This window comes from Pseudophryne corroboree, chromosome 12 (assembly GCF_028390025.1).
Source record: "Pseudophryne corroboree isolate aPseCor3 chromosome 12, aPseCor3.hap2, whole genome shotgun sequence".
In the NCBI taxonomy this organism is placed as follows: domain Eukaryota; kingdom Metazoa; phylum Chordata; class Amphibia; order Anura; family Myobatrachidae; genus Pseudophryne; species Pseudophryne corroboree.
In genome coordinates, this window is record NC_086455.1 from 160,130,962 (window position 1) to 160,148,954 (window position 17,993).

The following is a 17,993-nucleotide window of genomic DNA, read 5'->3' on the forward strand; positions in this document are numbered from 1 at the left end:
CAGGGCGAGGACAGACTCGGAGAGGACCAATCAGAACGGATTGGGCGGGGCCGATGTCCAACATGGCGGCAGTACGGCTCCTGACGCTGCTGAGGCCCGGACGGAGGTGAGAGGGGGAGGGGTCAGCGCCCCAATATCAGCGCCCCAATATCAGCGCCCGTACACCTGACACTGGGCAGCCGCCGCCGCACTAGTCTGTCCCAGCTCCAGCCCAGCACCTGTCACTGGCCAGAGAGTGCTGTGAGGGGACATGATGCCTGCGGCCGCACTGCCCCTCTGTCACACTATATATACCTCTGCTGCACCCTGACCCTCCACTGCTGAGCGTGTCCCCCCACACAGATCATCACTGACCCCCCACACAGATCATCACTGACCCCCCAGCATGGTCCCCCACACAGATCATCACTGACCCCCACACAGATCATCACTGACCCCCACACAGATCATCACTGACCCCCCAGCATGTCCCCTACACAGATCATCACTAACCCCCCCAGCATGTCCCCCCACACAGATCATCACTGACCCCCCAGCATGTCCCCAACACAGATCATCACTGACCCCCCAGCATGTCCCCCCACACAGATCATCACTGACCCCCAGCATGTCCCCCACAAAGATCATCACTGACCCCCAGCATGTCCCCCCACACAGATCATCACTGACCCCCACACAGATCATCACTGACCCCCAGCATGACCCCCCACACAGATCATCACTACCCCCCAGCATGTCCCCCACACAGATCATCACTGACCCCCACACAGATCATCACTGACCCCCACACAGTTCATCACTGACCCCCCACACAGATCATCACTGACCCCCAGCATGTCCCCCCACACAGATCATCACTGACCCCCAGCATGTCCCCCCACACAGATCACTGACACCCCACACAGATCATCACTGACCACCAGCATGTCCCCCCACACAGATCATCACTGACCCCCACACAGATCATCACTGACTCCCAGCATGTCCCCCACACAGATCATCACTGACCCCCAGCATGTCCCCCCACACAGATCATAACTGACCCTCAGCATGTCCCCCCACACAGATCATCACTGACCCCCCACACAGATCATCACTGACCCCCTACACAGATCATCACTGGCCCCCCACACAGATCATCACTGACCCCCCACACAGATCATCACTGACCCCCAGCATGTCCCCCCACACAGATCATAACTGACCCCCAGCATGTCCCCCCACACAGATCACCACTGACCCCCACACAGATCATCACTGACCCCCACACAGTTCATCACTGACCCCCCACACAGATCATCACTGACCCCCAGCATGTCCCCCCACACAGATCATCACTGACCCCCAGCATGTCCCCCCACACAGATCATCACTGACCCCCACACAGATCATTACTGACCCCCACACAGTTCATCACTGACCCCCCACACAGATCATCACTGACCCCCAGCATGTCCCCCCACACAGATCATCACTGACCCCCACACAGATCATCACTGACCCCCCACACAGATAATCACTGACCCCCACACAGATCATCACTGACCCCCACACAGATCATCACTGATCCCCAGCATGTCCCCCACACAGATCATCACTACCTCCCAGCATGTCCCCCCACACAGATCATCACTGACCCCCAGCATGTCCCCCCACACAGATCATCACTGGCCCCCCACACAGATCATCACTGACCCCCCACACAGATCATCACTGACCCCCAGCATGTCCCCCCACACAGATCATCACTGACCCCCACACAGATCATCACTGACCCCCTACACAGATCATCACTGACCCCCTACACAGATCATCACTGACCCCCACACAGATCATCACTGACCCCCAGCATGGCCCCCCACACAGATCATCACTGACCCCCAACATGTCCCCCCAGACAGATCATCACTGACCCCCAGCATAGCCCCCCACACAGATCATCACTGACCCCCCACACAGATCATCACTGACCCCCAGCATGTCCCCCCACACAGATCATCACTGACCCCCAGCATGTACCCCCACACAGATCATCACTGACCCCCCAGCATGGCCCCCCACACAGATCATCACTGACCCCCAACATGTCCCCCCACACAGATCATCACTGACCCCCAGCATGGCCCCCCACACAGATCATCACTACCCCCCAGCATGGCCCCCCACACAGATCATCACTGACCCCCAGCATGTCCCCCCACACAGATCATTAATGACCCCCCACACAGATCATCACTGACCCCCAGCATGGCCCCCCACACAGATCATCACTGACCCCCAGCATGTCCCCCCAAACAGATCATCACTGACCCCCACACAGATCATCAATGACCCCCAGCATGGCCCCTTACAGCCGACACACATCACTAACCCTCAACATGACTCCCTACAGCCGACACACATCACTAACCCGCAACATAACCACCTACAGCCGACACACATCACTAACCCGCAACATGACCCCCTGCAGCCGACACACATCACTTAGCCGCAACATGACCCCCTACAGCCGACACGCATCACTAACCCCCTACAGCCGACGCACATCACTAACTCGCAACATGACCCCCTACAGCCGACACACATCACTAACCCGCAACATGACTCCATACAGCCGACACACATCACTAACCCGCAACATAACCACCTACAGCCGACACACATCACTAACCCGCAACATGACCCCCTACAGCCGACACACATCACTAACATGCAACATGACCACCTACAGCCGACACACATCACTAGCCCGCAATATAACCCCCTACAGCCGACACACATCACTAACCCGCAACATAACCCCCTACAGCCGACACACATCACTAACCCGCAACATAACCCCCTAAAGCTGACACACACCACTAACCCGCAACATGACCCCCTGCAGCCGACACACATCACTAAGCCCCAACATGACCCCCTACAGCCGACACGCATCACTAACCCGCAACATAATCCCCTACAGCCGACGCACATCACTAACTCGCAACATGACCCCCTACAGCCGACACACATCACTAACCCGCAACATGACTCCATACAGCCGACACACATCACTAACTCACAACATGACCCCCTACAGCCAACACACATCACTAACTCACAACATGACTCCATACAGCCGACACACATCACTAACCCGCAACATAACCCCCTACAGCTGACACACACCACTAACCCGCAACATGACCCCCTGCAGCCGACACACATCACTAAGCCGCAACATGACCCCCTACAGCCGACACGCATCACTAACCCGCAACATAATCCCCTACAGCCGACGCACATCACTAACTCGCAACATGACCCCCTACAGCCGACACATCACTAACCCGCAACATGACTCCATACAGCCGACACATCACTAACCCGCAACATGACTCCATACAGCCGACACACATCACTAACTCACAACATGACCCCCTACAGCCAACACACATCACTAACTCACAACATGACCCCCTACAGCCAACACACATCACTAACTCACAACATGACTCCATACAGCCGACACACATCAACGATCCCCAGCTTGACCCCCTACACCCAAAATAGATTGCTGACTCCCAGCATGACTCTGTACACCTGACGCACATCGCTCACCCCCAACATGACCCCATACAACCGACACACATTACTGACCTCCAGCATGTAATAATGATAATTCCACCATTCCTTTACTTGTATCACCAGTCAAATTCATAAAATATATATATATACACTGCGCTGGTTGATCTCTATTAAAGTAACCAGTATTTAGTTGGTGCTAATCAGGTTAAAGCATTGAGCCTTAAAGTGCGAATATGTTCAGTCGCAGCCCTCAGAAGAAAGCAGTTAGCAATGAAATTAGATTACACAAGGGGGGTAATTCAGAGTTGATCACTCGCTAGCAGTTTTTAGCATTCGTGCAAACGCATTGTTGCCGCCCAATGGGGAGTGTATTTTAGCTCTGCAGAAGTGTGAACGCCTGTGCAGCAGAGCTCTTACAAAATGGTTTTGTGCAAAATAAGACCAGCCCTGTAGTTACTCTTCGTGTGCGTTGATTCTAACGACGGAGGGACGGCTTTTGAGGTCACACACCCGCCCAGCCACGCCTGCGTTTTTTCTGCCATGCCAGCGTTTTTCTAAGCACTCCCTGAAAACGGTCAGTTGACACCCAGAAACGCCCTCTTTCTGTCTTGCGGCCGGCTGTGCGATTGGAATCGTCGCTAGAACCAGTGCTAAACCACAATGGACTTTGTACCCCTACGACGCGCGTACGCATGCGCAGATTAGCCGTTTATTTTCACTGATCGCTACGCAGCGAACAACGGCAGCTAGCGATCAACTCGGAATGACCCCCAAAGTCAGATTGAAGTTTGTTTCTGGAAGGCAGCAAATACGGTGTTACATCATATGCAGACTGATGATGCTACAGACGTCCAGGAGTGCGCAGCTGGCGCACTGAGGAAGTGTCTGATCTCTCTAGAGCGTATAGTACTGGGGCCCTCACACTTGTCTAAGCAGCTTCTAAAGGTCTAAGGGTGAGTACTCACTAGGAGATATTGCGTACGATCTGGCTGAAATCGGGCGGTTCAGAACAAGTGTGTACAGACGATATATCACACGATGCCCACTCCTAAGGGCCGTCTGCGACCTCGCCCGTCAGACCTGCGTGTATGTCCGATTGGCGATACCGCAGAATAGGGCCATGTTGCCGAATACTGCATGGCCACCCCCATTGCACTGTCGCTCCAGAAATTGGTGGTCATTCCGAGTTGATCGCTAGCTGCATTCGTTCGCTGTGCAGCGATGAGGTAAAAAAAACGGCACTTCTGTGCATGCGTATGCGGCGCAATACGCACACGCGACGTACTATTACAACGAACGATGTAGTTTTACACAGGGTCTAGCGCAGCTTTTCAGTCGCACTGCTGGCCGCAGAGTGATTGACATGAAGTGGGCGTTTCTGGGTGTCAACTGACCGTTTTCAGGGAGTGTTCATAAAAACGCAGGCGTGCCAAGGAAAACGCAGGCGTGGCTGGGCGAACGCTGGGCGGGTGTGTGACGTCAAAACAGGAACTGAATAGTCTGCAGTGATCGCAAGCGCTGAGTAGGTTTTGAGCTACTCTAAAACTGCACAAAAAAACTTTGCCGCCGCTCTGCGATCCTTTCGTTCGCACTTCTGCTAAGCTAAAATACACTCCCAGTGGGAGGCGGCATAGCGTTTGCACGGCTGCTAAAAACTGCTAGCGAGCGATCAACTCTGAATGATCACCATTGTCGAGTGTGTATGAAAACTTTGTTAGCAGAGTCATATAGAAGGCTGTTAGTGCATAAGGAAAGCACCGGGCACTCTTATAAGGGGTTTAAAAAAATATATAAAAAGCAAATTAATTTTGTTTAATTTCAAACCAATTAAATGAAAAAATTGCTGGAAAAAAAAACAAAAAGAGTAAAAAAAAACCAGGTGATTTTGGGGTAATTTGAGGCCACTTTTTTTTTTTTTTTTATGCAAAAATATGATAAAAAGCAGATATTTTTCATAAAATAAATGCTGTAATTACATTTGGTGTGCATTAAAATATGGAAAAGTTGATTTGGGGGTAATTTGAAGCAATATATTTTTTTAAACAACAAAAGTGGCATGTAATTATTGGCCCAATTAAGCTAATTACTCATTAGGGAGGTTACGATGGGGTTCTGGAGTAGGGAGGCCAATCCCAGGCTTTTTTTTTTCATTCCCAGGAATCAGGATTGAAAAATGATCAATCCCAGGAATGGCTTTTTTTTTTTCAGTCTCCCACCCCCTTCCCTGCTCAACCCACATAACTAACCCCAAACAGGATAGGGGGAAGGGTGGGCCACTTGCTGGAGGTGCAGGGCGGCGGTGAGGTTCGGCGGCGGTGAGGTTCAGCGGGTGGCTGGCTGCACATTGTAACCTCTGACATCACATCAAGCTGCGCAGCGTTTACCGCCCGGGACCGGGGGAGCTGAGCAGGGAGATCCGGCCAGCGTCTGAGCCTCCTGAGGACGCTCAACGCTGATCAGCATAGAAATAACGAAGATGGTGGCCAGTTCCGGGATTGAATCCCGGATCATTTTAGGCTGGGATCCCGCCCATCCTGGGATTGGCCACCCTATTCTGGAGCAAGTCCTGGCATTTTAACATTAAAATAATGATTTTCACTCCCTTGTGCAACACAAAAATGTGAATTTTCACTGAACAAGCAATGCAAGATTGAAATTGTATCGCAAGTGCCATTCGCAGTGCAAGTTCACCATGGAAGCGGCTCGCAGGACCCGGCGCGCACGTTATAGAAATGACCCCTTAGTCTGAGGGTGAGAATCAGCATTTACCCACCTGACAGACAAGAGCGTAGTGTTACCCTCTGACTTCCCTCACGGTGGCTATTGCTAAATGGCTGAGAACATCTTCCTGTGTTTGTGACGTCACATTAAATACAGATAGAAAATTCTGTCAACGTTTCCGGATTATTTTACAAAGCGTTGTGTTTCTCCAGCAGGAGCCTGCTTTCCCCGCTGATCACGCGTGACCGACCTGTGCGATGCGTGTCCCAGGCTCAGGCAGACGGAGAAATCCACCTTACAGAGAGCTGTCTGAGAGTAAGAAACATTACCACCCGCTGTATTCCGTACAAGAGATGTCAGTATTGTCTATGCACTAACCGTTACACCATCCACATATAGGAGGTATCATTATTGTCTCTCCCCCTAACCGTTATACCGACCACAAACAGGAGATGTCATTACTGTCCAGCCTCCTAACCATTATACCGACCACATATAGGCAATGTCATTATTGTCCATGCTCCTAACCGTTACACCGGCCACATATAGGAGATGTCATTATTGTCCATCCTCTTAACCATTATACCATCCACATACAGGAGATGTCATTATTGTCCATCCTCCTAACCATTATACCGACCATATACAGGAGATGTCATTATTGTCCATCCTCCTAACCGTTATACCGACCACATACAGGAGATGTTATTACTGTCCATACTCCTAACCATTATACTGACCACATATAGGAGATATCATCATTGCCCATGCACTAACCGTTACACCGTCCACATATAGGAGGTATCATTATTGTCTCTCCTGCTAACCGTTATACCGACCACAAACAGGAGATGTCATTACTGTCCAGCCTCCTAACCATTATACCGACCACATATAGGCAATGTCATTATTGTCCATGCTCCTAACCGTTACACCATCCACATATAGGAGGTATCATTATTGTCTCTCCTCCTAACCGTTATACCGACCACAAACAGGAGATGTCATTACTGTCCAGCCTCCTAACCATTATACCGACCACATATAGGCAATGTCATTATTGTCCATGCTCCTAACCGTTACACCGGCCACATATAGGAGATGTCATTATTCTCCATCCTCTTAACCATTATACCATCCACATACAGGAGATGTCATTATTGTCCATCCTCCTAACCATTATACCGACCATATACAGGAGATGTCATTATTGTCCATCCTCCTAACCGTTATACCGACCACATACAGGAGATGTTATTACTGTCCATACTCCTAACCATTATACTGACCACATACAGGAGATGTCATCATTGCCCATGCACTGACCGTTACACCGTCCACATATAGGAGGTATCATTATTGTCCATGCTCCTAACCATTATACCGACCACATACAGGAGATGTCATTATTGTCCATTCTCCTAACCGTTATACCGACCACATATAGGAGATATCATTATTGTCCATCCTCCTAACCATTATACCGACCACATATAGGAGATATCATTATTGTCCATCCTCCTAACCATTATATCGTCCATATACAGGAGATGTCATTATTGTCCATCCTCCTAACCATTATACCGTCCACATATAGGAGATGTCATTATCCAGCCTTCTAACCATACTGACCACATATAGGATATCATCATTGGGGGTAATTCCAAGTTGATCGCAGCAGGATGTTTGATAGCAATTGGGCAAAACCATGTGCACTGCAGGGGAGGCAGATATAACGTGCAGAGAGAGTTAGATGTGGGTGGGTTATTTTGTTTCTGTGCAGGGTAAATACTGGCTGCTTTATTTTTACACTGTAAATTAGATTGCAGATTGAACACACCACACCCAAATCTAACTCTCTCTGCACATGTTATATCTGCCCCCCCTGCAGTGCACATGGTTTTGCCCATAGATTCATAGTAGTACCATAGGGGGACATATATGCAATGGAGTGACGCAGAGGTGATATCTCTAACTTCAGAGGCTGCGTGAGGTGACCAGTAGCTCCGAGTTCCTGAGGCTCCAGGTGGAGAGCGGAGGTTGTTCCGGATTTCAGTACAAATTCTGTGTGGACTCAAACGTCACCGAGGAAGACAGGTGAGAGGGGAAAGATGGAGACAGGGACAGAATGGGCAGTAAGAAGTTCTGGCTGGACCCAGAGATGTCCATGCATGGATCTGGGGCAGAGGAGAATTTCCATGTGAGATTAAACACAGAATGTGAGGAGCAGAGGAGCATTGTCTGGGGTAGAGGACGCAGCAAGGTAATTATAAGGCTGAGGGCCACAGAGAGAACCCTATTAGTACAGGGACTTAGTAAGGGGGATGCTGGGCTATGCAGTGCAGCGGATAGGAGGCTCCAAAGATACATTTAGCAGAGGTGTGGTAAGGTATGTTAGGGGACACAGTATTTATTGTATTTTGTAGTTTTGGGAAATCCGCAAGAAAAGTGAATTAAACTGATTATATCACAGGAAAGTGAGGTCGGTGCTGGAGATATGGAATCGGGCAGTGCAGGAAGATATTAGGAGGGCTGCAGGCAATGTTGGGCTGCAGTGTGGGGGGGTGTAATCGTATCATGGTTGGGGGCACAGTAAGGGGCATTCTGGGATTAGGAGGGCTGCAGCAGCAGTGTGGGGTGTGTAATGGTATCATGGTTAGGGGGCACGGTGAGGTGCATTCTGGGATTAGGAGGGCTGCTGCAGCAGTGTGGGGTGTGTAATGGTATCATGGTTAGGGGGCACGGTGAGGTGCATTCTGGGATTAGGAGGGCTGCTGCAGCAGTGTGGGGTGTGTAATGGTATCATGGTTAGGGGGCACGGTGAGGTGCATTCTGGGATTAGGAGGGCTGCAGCAGCAGTGTGGGGTGTGTAATGGTATCATGGTTAGGGGGCACGGTAAGGTGCATTCTGGGATTAGGAGGGCTGCTGCAGCAGTGTGGGGTGTGTAATGGTATCATGGTTAGGGGCACTCTGGGATTAGGAAGGCTGCTGCAGCAGCATGGGGTGTGTAATGGTATCATGGTTGGGGGCACGGTGAGGTGCATTCTGGGATTAGGAGGGCTGCTGCAGCAGTGTGGGGTGTGTAATGGAATCATAGTTAGGGGCACTCTGGGATTAGGAGGGCTGCCTCAGCATGGGGTGTGTAATGGTATCATGGTTGGGGGCACGGTGAGGTGCATTCTGGGATTAGGAGGGCTGCAGCAGTGTGGGGTGTGTAATGGTATCATGGTTAGGGGGCACGGTGAGGTGCATTCTGGGATTAGGAGGGCTGCTGCAGCAGTGTGGGGTGTGTAATGGTATCATGGTTAGGGGGCACGGTGAGGTGCATTCTGGGATTAGGAGGGCTGCTGCAGCAGTGTGCGGTGTGTAATGGTATCATGGTTAGGGGGCACGGTAAGGGGCACTATGAGGCTGGGGGACACTGTAAGACACCAGACAAATCTATGAATGACGCCTTTTGCTTGGTCTCCAGGGTGTTCGGAGTGGATGGAGCCCTTGTGGTGGTGGATGTTGAGAGTCTCCAGCTGGTGAGAGGAAGCACCATTGAATATTGTGAAGAGCTGATCCGAAGCTCCTTCCAGCTGACACACAACCCTCAGGCCGCACAAGGCTGTTCTTGTGGATCCTCCTTCTCTATTAAGCTGTGACCGCGGTATTATGGACTGACAGCTGTGAGGAATATGGGGGGGTCTTTGCTCCAGTCACAGAAGATTCCCCCATCCTACATGCACCCCTGTGTAAATAAAAGTGTATGATATATCTTCCTCCAGCTCTTATTGTCTCCACGTGTTCGGATGAAGCCTGCAGGCAGTCACTGAGTTGGGCAATGAGGACGAATGTGACGCCGGGGATTTATGCTGTGTACGAGTGTTTGTAGTGACTATAAACACTCAGCCATTGTGCAACTGTGTCCTCAGGTGCGGAAACCCTGCAGTGTGGAATGTGCTGAGTAATCGGCACTGTGAGGCATTGGGCGTTATCTTCATAGGGTGGGGGCCGTCAGTCCATGGAGCGGGGGGGCTGCGTGCAGTCCTGTGACTGAGGCGTATCTGCTGTGGAGGATTGGAGGGGGGGGGGGTTGTGTCGGTGACCTGACCTAGTAACTGTAAAACAGAATTCAGCACGTCATGGTAAACATCTCTTGTTTTCAGCCATTCTGCAAGAGCTTAGCAGAAAGTCGTACTATGGTGGTCATTCCGAGTTGTTCGCTCAGTAATTTTCTTCGCATCGCAGCGATTTTCCGCTAATTGCGCAATGTTCGCACTGCGACTGCGCCAAGTAAATTTGCTATGAAGATTGGTATTTTACTCACGGCATTGCGAGGTTTTTTCTTCGTTCTGGTGATCGTAATGTGATTGACAGGAAGTGGGTGTTTCTGGGCGGAAACAGGCCGTTTTATGGGTGTGTGCGAAAAAACGCTACCGTTTCTGGGAAAAACGCGGGAGTGGCTGGAGAAACGGAGGAGTGTCTGGGCGAACGCTGGGTGTGTTTGTGACGTCAAACCAGGAACGACAAGCACTGAACTGATCGCACTGGCAGAGTAAGTCTCGAGCTACTCAGAAACTGCACAGAGAAGTCTTTTCGCAATATTGCGAATCTTTCGTTCGCAATTTTGATAAGCTAAGATTCACTCCCAGTAGGCGGCGGCTTAGCGTGTGCAATGCTGCTAAAAGCAGCTTGCGAGCGAACAACTCGGAATGAGGGCCTATATACACCGTCACTTAACAATAACACAAATCACACGCCTTCTAGATGAAACGCAATGTAGCTGGTCTTATACATAGCAGTCATCGCTAATCCGGCGCCGTTTTATGGGCACGTGCGCCTGTATCAGGCGACAATCTCCTCTATCAGCTCTGACATCATCGTGCCTGTGCCAGCTATACTGCTTTTCTCTCTCTATACGTCCTCTTTAGGTGACCTTATTAACTCCCAATATCTTTATGCTGATGACACTGAAATCTACATTTCCTCCCCTGATCTCTCCCCGGCTCTCCTTACTCGTACCTCCAACTGTCTCTGCTATCTCTTCCGGGATGTCCCAGCGCTTTCTTAAACTCAAAATGTCCAAGACCGAGCTGATCATCTTCCCGCACAATCTCACCTCCCACACTCTCATTATCCATAGATGGCACTACTATCTCCTCTAGCCCCCAAGTGCGCTGGCGAAATCTTTGACTCCTCCCTCTCCTTCAAACCACACATTCAGCATCTCTCACAAACCTGTCATTTTCATCTCATAAGTATTTCCAGGATTAGACCCTCTCACCCAGGATGCTACTAAGACTCTTAAGGTGGGTACACACTATTAGATATATCTGCAGATCAATTGATCTGCAGATATATCTATGTACGGATCGGGCAGTGTGCTGTGCATACACACAGCCCGATCCGTCGGGGGACTGACGTCAGCGCCCGCCCAGTTCACCTGTCAATCACCGCCGGCCGCCGCAGCATGTGTACGGGCGGTCGGACGACCGCCCCGTACACACACAGCGACGCGCCAATATATCGTTAGATATATTGGCTGTCGGCTGTGCTGCGCGGCCGACGCGATACGTCTGTGAACGACGGAGTTCACAGACGTATCGCCCGTACACACTGGCCGACGGTCCCGTGATGTATCGGCCGTTCAAGAGAACGGCCGATACATCGACCAGTGTGTACGGGCCTTTATCCACTTACTGGTCATCTCCAGACTGGACTACTGTAATCTCCTCCTGACTGGCATTCCTGACAAACACCTCTCTCCACTCCAATCTTTCCTCAATGCTGCTGCCCGGCTCATCTTCCTCACCCAACGCACTACGTCCACCTCTCCTCTCCTACAAGCCCTTCACTGGCTCCCCTTCCCTTTCAGAATCCAATTCAAACTTCTCACACTCACTTACAAAGCTCTCACCCACTCCTCTCCCATTTACATCTCGGGACAGGACGTGTCGCCCCCTTTTTCCGGGAGTGGCAAGGCCAAGGTCTAAGACACAGATTTCTTGGTTTCGCAAGGCCCCCTGCGACAGCATGCCTGAGGCTTACTCAGCTGACAGTCTGCGGGAAACATCACTACCACGCGGCCGCAGCGCTGGGATCGCAAATGCAGAAAGGAGGTGTTTAACACCTTCTACTGCATTTGCATTACTATAGATCGCATTTGCGAAGCTGCCTGTGAGCAGTTTTACAAATGCGATCCGAGCTGAATGAAGGCCTTGACAGTCTTGCTGACCTATATGGAATAATCGGAATAGTCACAATGGGTAACAAAGAGAAAATAAAATGTCTGAAGAACTAATAATAGCTGCCCGATGGTGACTCTACTCCAGTTTACAGAGTGTAAATAGCTCAGGATCGCACTGCGCATGACCAGGAAGATTACGCACACCTATATATGTCCGGGCGGGAGCGGCGGTCCGATGTAGGCTGAGTGTAAGGGGAATCATGGAGAACTGAAGAAACACATATACGCCTGTTAGGAGTACAGGGCAGGTGTTGATGATTCGGCATAAACCGGCGAATATGCTGTGCAATCAGAGCCGGACGGATCATGAGATGTGTATAGCTCTGTATAGGGGTAAACATGCACTTTTTGCACTTTTTTGTTGCTGATTTTGTGTCCAGTACCAGTGCTCCTAAGGTCATGTCTGTGTAAGAGACGTTTGCTCCTACAGAGGGCTGCTGCACAGACGGTGTAATGGTTACTGCCTCACAGCACTGAGGTTCAATTCCCACCATGGCCCTAACTGTGTGGAGTTTGTATATTCTCCCTGTGCTTGTCTGGGTTTCCTCCAGGGAACTCCCGTTTCCTCCCACAATCCAAAAATATACTGGTAGGTTAATTGGCTCCCAACAAAATTACCCCTAGCGTGAATGTGTGTGCGTATACATGTGGTAGGAAATATAGATTGTAAGCTCCACTGAGGCAGGGACTGATGTGAATGGCCAAATATTCTCTGTAAAGTGCTGCGGTATATGTGTGCGTTATATAACTGGTAATAAATAATAATGCACCCATCAACCATAAATTATTATTATTACATTTTATTTATAAGGCACCACAAGTGTTTCGCAGCGCCGTACAAAGGACAGTACAGGGAGACAGAACTTAGCATTACAGTAAATAAATAACAGAAATATAGTACAGGTAACAAGGAGCACCACAATTCTCATACATAATACAGCTAAGATGTAAGTAGCGAGGGAGTAATCATTGTACTACTAGGGGCTGGCGGCCATAGATAGAGATGAGCCTTTACCAGTAGGAGAAAAAGCGGTAAAGATGGTCACTGAGTAGGGGAGAGCTGCGAGTGAAATGTGTTGAGAAGAGGGCTTAGATAACGAGGAAAGAGGGCCCTGCTCTGAAGAGCTAACAATCTAGTGGGAAGGGGCAACAGACAGATGACAAGAGGTGCAAGCAAGCGGGAGGTAAATTAAAACAAGGCCGGCCTGAGCCTAATTTGTTTAGTTTTGGCGCCCCTTTGTGGTGCTATGTACTAACAATGAAATCACACAAGAGAGTAGTTGCTATCAGTGGCACTGATAAATAAAATCGGTACATCTTGGTGACGCAGCCGCTGCTGCCTTGTAGTTCTTTCATAGTTGGCTCAATGTGTGGCCACTTCTCTGCCCGTGAAATGGGCATCTCCAGGCGGTTACCATGCGGATGATTGGCTCCATGTTGTAGGAGTGTCTTGGGCGTGTTGCCCGGCTTCTGTGCTTGTTCGCGGGTGCTAGCAGAGATGGGATGGCCGTTTCAGATGAAGGTTTTGTACACAGCATGTAGAGGGTGAAAGTGCCCATGCTAATAACGTCTGCTGGCGCTGTGGATGTAAAAACAGCGGGCAATGTGACAATGCTTACAGGGGTCTATTCATGAAGTGGTGAAAAGAGTGGAGAAGTGAGCCTGTGGAGAAGTTGCCCATGGCAACCAATCAGCTGCTCTGTATAATGTTATAATATGCAAATTATAAATGTTACTTCAATGCTGATTGGTTGCCATGGGCAACTTCTCCACTGGCTCACTTCTCCACACTTTTCACTGCTTCATGAATAGATCCCACAGTATGAAGACGGGTGCACACTGGCATTTGCATAAGGTAGTAAAGGGTCTATTCACGAAGCAGTGATAAGAGTGGAGAAGTGAGTCTGTGGAAAAGTTGCCCATGGCAACCAATCAGCCTCGAAGTGACATTTATAATTAGCATACTATACAATTGTACGGAGCAACTGATTGGTTGCCATGGGCAACTTCTCCACAGGCTCACGTCCCCACTTGCAGCTGGTTTGTGTCCCACTGTTACATCAGACCTTGGGGGTCATTCCGACATGATCGCTTGCTGCACTTATCCGCATGGGTCGGAACTGCGCCGGCGCACATGCCGGACGGCCAAAGGCCTTTGTTCCCTAACAATTGCCTCTGCCTGATTAACAGGCAGAGGCGGTCACTGGGCGGGAGGAGTCGGCGGCAATTGGCCGTCGTTTTGGGGGTGCGGTCCGGCCAACGCAGGAGTGGCTGGACCGTGCGGGGACGGGCTGCAGCGGCTGCGTGACGTCACACGCAGCTGCTGTGACCAGGGGCAGCGACGAGCAACTCCCGGTCAGCCGCAGGAGCTGCGCTGGCCGGGATTTACTCAACAAGTACAAAAGCAACGCCGCTGTGCGATGCTTTTGTACTTGTGCCGGGGGGGGCTGGACAGACATGCGCATGTCTGGGAACATGATCGTAGCTGTGCTAAATTTAGCACAGCTACGATCAACTCGGAATGACCCCCCCTGTAAGAGCATTCTGTAGCTGCAGATCTTCCTTTTACAGAACAACGTCATACCCTATTCATAAACTTCAATCTCAACTGTTCCCTACTCTGTACCACGAAGTGCAATTACGCCTTCCGTATACTTTGCTAGCAGCTCCTTCACTCTAGGGGTCAATTCAATTAGCGCACCCCCATAATACTGTGTAAGTGCACATACTGTGCCTCTGGAATCATTGATCTGTTCTCAGCCCCATAGGGTTGTGTACAAAAATCAGCAAATTTGGGGTGAGATGGGGGCGAGACGAAAGGATGTGTTTTTGGCCGCATTTCCGCATCGTTGCAATGACAATTCGGCCCCTCTGCAGTTAATTGAATTGGCCAATAGGGATGGCCATCCACCATTGGTGGTTATACAGTGCAATCATGCTTACAGGTAGGTCAGTTATTACACACATGAAATAGGATGAATTTACACATGACTTATCATCAGTCAGTGGAATAAAAGCCCAAATCAGACAAGAGCATTAGCCACAGGTCTGGCTAAATGGGGAGCTAATGTTTACCACTGCGGCTGCCTCCGCAGTATTATTACTCATGAGCGCGGATGGATAGGGATTATTATGTGATAAAATAGCGAACGTATGAGGGCGATGGGGGTAATAATAGTAACCCTCACGCTATGTTACCACCAGTCTCACTGGTAGAATTTAGAATAACAGAGCTTATGGCTCAGATTTATCAAGCCTTGGAAAGTGATACATTGGCCCTCATTCCGAGTTGTTCGCTCGCTAGCTGCTTTTAGCAGCATTGCACACGCTAAGCCGCCGCCTACTGGGAGTGAATCTTAGCATAGCAGAATTGCGAATAGAAATTTCTTAGCAGTTTCTGAGTAGCTCGGGACTTACTCTGCCACTGCGATCAGTTCAGTCAGTTTCGTTCCTGGTTTGACTTCACAAACACACCCAGCGTTCGCCCAGACACTCCCCTGTTTCTCCAGCCACTCCCGCGTTTTTCCCAGAAACGGCTGCGTTTTTTCGCACACACCCATGAAACGGCCAGATTCCGCCCAGAAACACCCACTTCCTGTCAATCACACTCTGATCACCAGAACGAAGAAATTTCCTCATAAAGCCGTGAGTAAAATACCAAACTTTTTAGCAAATTTACTTGGCGCAGGCGCACTGCGAACGTTGCGCATGCGCAGTTTGCGACTAATCGCACCGATGCGAAGAAAAATAACGAGCGAACAACTCGGAATGAGGGCCATAGAACGGTGATAAAGTGCCAACCAATCAGCTCATAGCTGTCATTTTTCACATAGCCTGTAACATGGCAGTTAGAAGCTGATTGGTTGGTACTTTATCACCGTGCTATTTGTCACTCTCCAAGGCTTGATAAATAATGTATTAGTGAGGTAGGAGAGTAAGCTGTCAGGAAAATGGTTTAATCGGTCGGCAGATTAGTATTGCGCCCTACATCAGGTACTCCCTACAATTAAATGGAGTTGTGTGTAACTGTCCATAATGTGTATGCTGGGGGATACATAACAACTGAAGGATGAATATTACAATGCATAACAGGGATAAATAATTGGGGACGCTTGGACAACTTGGTTGCATTGTGAAACTATAAGTCCCAGCATGCCTGGTAAGCCATGCTGGCCAAGTACAAAGTTGACTGTGGTCATTCTAGGTCGTGAGTCTTTCAGAGCCACACAGTCCAGTGTATATTGTGTCAGCAATGTATTCTGTATTTATAGAACTAGTATAGCCAGCTACAGACTCAAAGCAGAACCACCAAAAACATGGCGGCGAATCTACTCAGCGGCGACATCTTCTGCCCAGCGCCGATAATACAGGCAAGCTCCGCCCAGTCACCTGACTACTCGGTCCATTAGTACAGGCGCAGAGGGTCATGGGAATGAGGAGTCTGCGGGCAGACCGGGGGTACAGGTGAGAAAGCGGGGGACCGGGGGAGGAGTATGGGGCGCTGTGCATGGCGGGGAGGGGTGCACCATGCCAGCTGTCCCTGTTTCCTGGGATGCTCCCTGGTGTTAATCACTTTTCCAGTGAGCTCTGCACAGTTCAGTATCTCTCACCAGTTATTCTCACTTTCTGGGCTTTGTAAATTGATGTTCATTGATAATAGATGCAGACATGACATGCTGGGGTTTGTAGTTCTTCAAGGTCCCTGGAAACGAATGTCACGTCAACTATAGTAAGAGTGTATCTATATGATAAGGCAGCCACAGAGGGGGCTACTGGCGCAGTGTGCATAGGGAGGGGGCTATGGTCGGTGTGCATGGGGAGGGGGCAACGGGCGCAGTGTGCATGGGGAGGGGGCTACGGGCGCAGTGTGCATGGGGAGGGGGCTACGGGTGCAGTGTGCATTGGGAGGGGGCTACGGGCGCAGTGTGCATGGGGAAGGGGCTACGGGCGCAGTGTGCATGGGGAGGGGCTACGGGCGCAGTGTGCGTGGGGAGGGGGCTACGGGTGCAGTGTGCGTGGGGAGGGGGCTACGGGCGCAGTGTGCATGGGGAGGGCTACGGGCGCAGTGTGCATGGGGAGGGGGCTACGGGCGCAGTGTGCATGGGGAGGGGGCTACGGGCGCAGTGTGCATGGGGAAGGGGCTACGGGCGCAGTGTAAGTGGGGAGGGGATTACGGGCGCAGTGTGCGTTGGGAGGGGATTACGGGCGCAGTGTGCGTGGGGAGGGGGCTACGGGCGCAGTGTGCGTGGGAAGGGGACCACGGGCGCAGTGTGCGTGGGGAGGGGGCTACGGGCGCAGTGTGCGTGGGGAGGGGGCTACGGGCGCAGTGTGCGTGGGAAGGGGACCACGGGCGCAGTGTGCGTGTCGAGGGGCTACGGGCGCAGTGTGCGTGGAGAGGGGGGTGCAGGGACTGTCTGTATTACACGTAAGAAGTGTATTTAACAAGTGGGCGCAAAGAACCTACACGTG

The 17,993-nt window shown here is 50.7% G+C and overlaps 2 protein-coding genes across 5 annotated transcripts in view; both read left to right on the forward strand.

Annotated features, from left to right (window-relative positions):
- The first annotated feature begins 5 nt into the window (after positions 1 to 5).
- Positions 6 to 10,056, forward strand: ISCA2 (iron-sulfur cluster assembly 2). Of its 2 annotated transcripts, none has more exons than XM_063948319.1 (4): positions 6 to 106; positions 6,504 to 6,606; positions 8,273 to 8,388; positions 9,765 to 10,056. In XM_063948319.1, the coding sequence occupies exons 1-4, from the start codon at positions 54 to 56 to the stop codon at positions 9,937 to 9,939; spliced, it is 447 nt and encodes a 148-aa protein (XP_063804389.1). In that variant the 5' UTR covers positions 6 to 53; the 3' UTR covers positions 9,940 to 10,056. The 2 variants fall into 2 exon arrangements, with proteins under 2 accessions (XP_063804389.1, XP_063804390.1); XM_063948320.1 differs by having other exon boundaries at positions 6,507 to 6,606.
- Positions 10,057 to 16,919: 6,863 nt separating this feature from the next.
- ABCD4 (ATP binding cassette subfamily D member 4) overlaps positions 16,920 to 17,993 on the forward strand; it is an 18,635-nt gene continuing 17,561 nt past the window's right edge. For all 3 annotated transcript variants that reach the window (XM_063948321.1, XM_063948322.1, XM_063948323.1), the window contains exon 1: positions 16,920 to 16,988. In XM_063948321.1, coding sequence (XP_063804391.1) covers positions 16,951 to 16,988 — 38 coding nt within the window. In that variant the 5' untranslated portion in view covers positions 16,920 to 16,950. The remainder of the gene's footprint in view (positions 16,989 to 17,993) is intronic.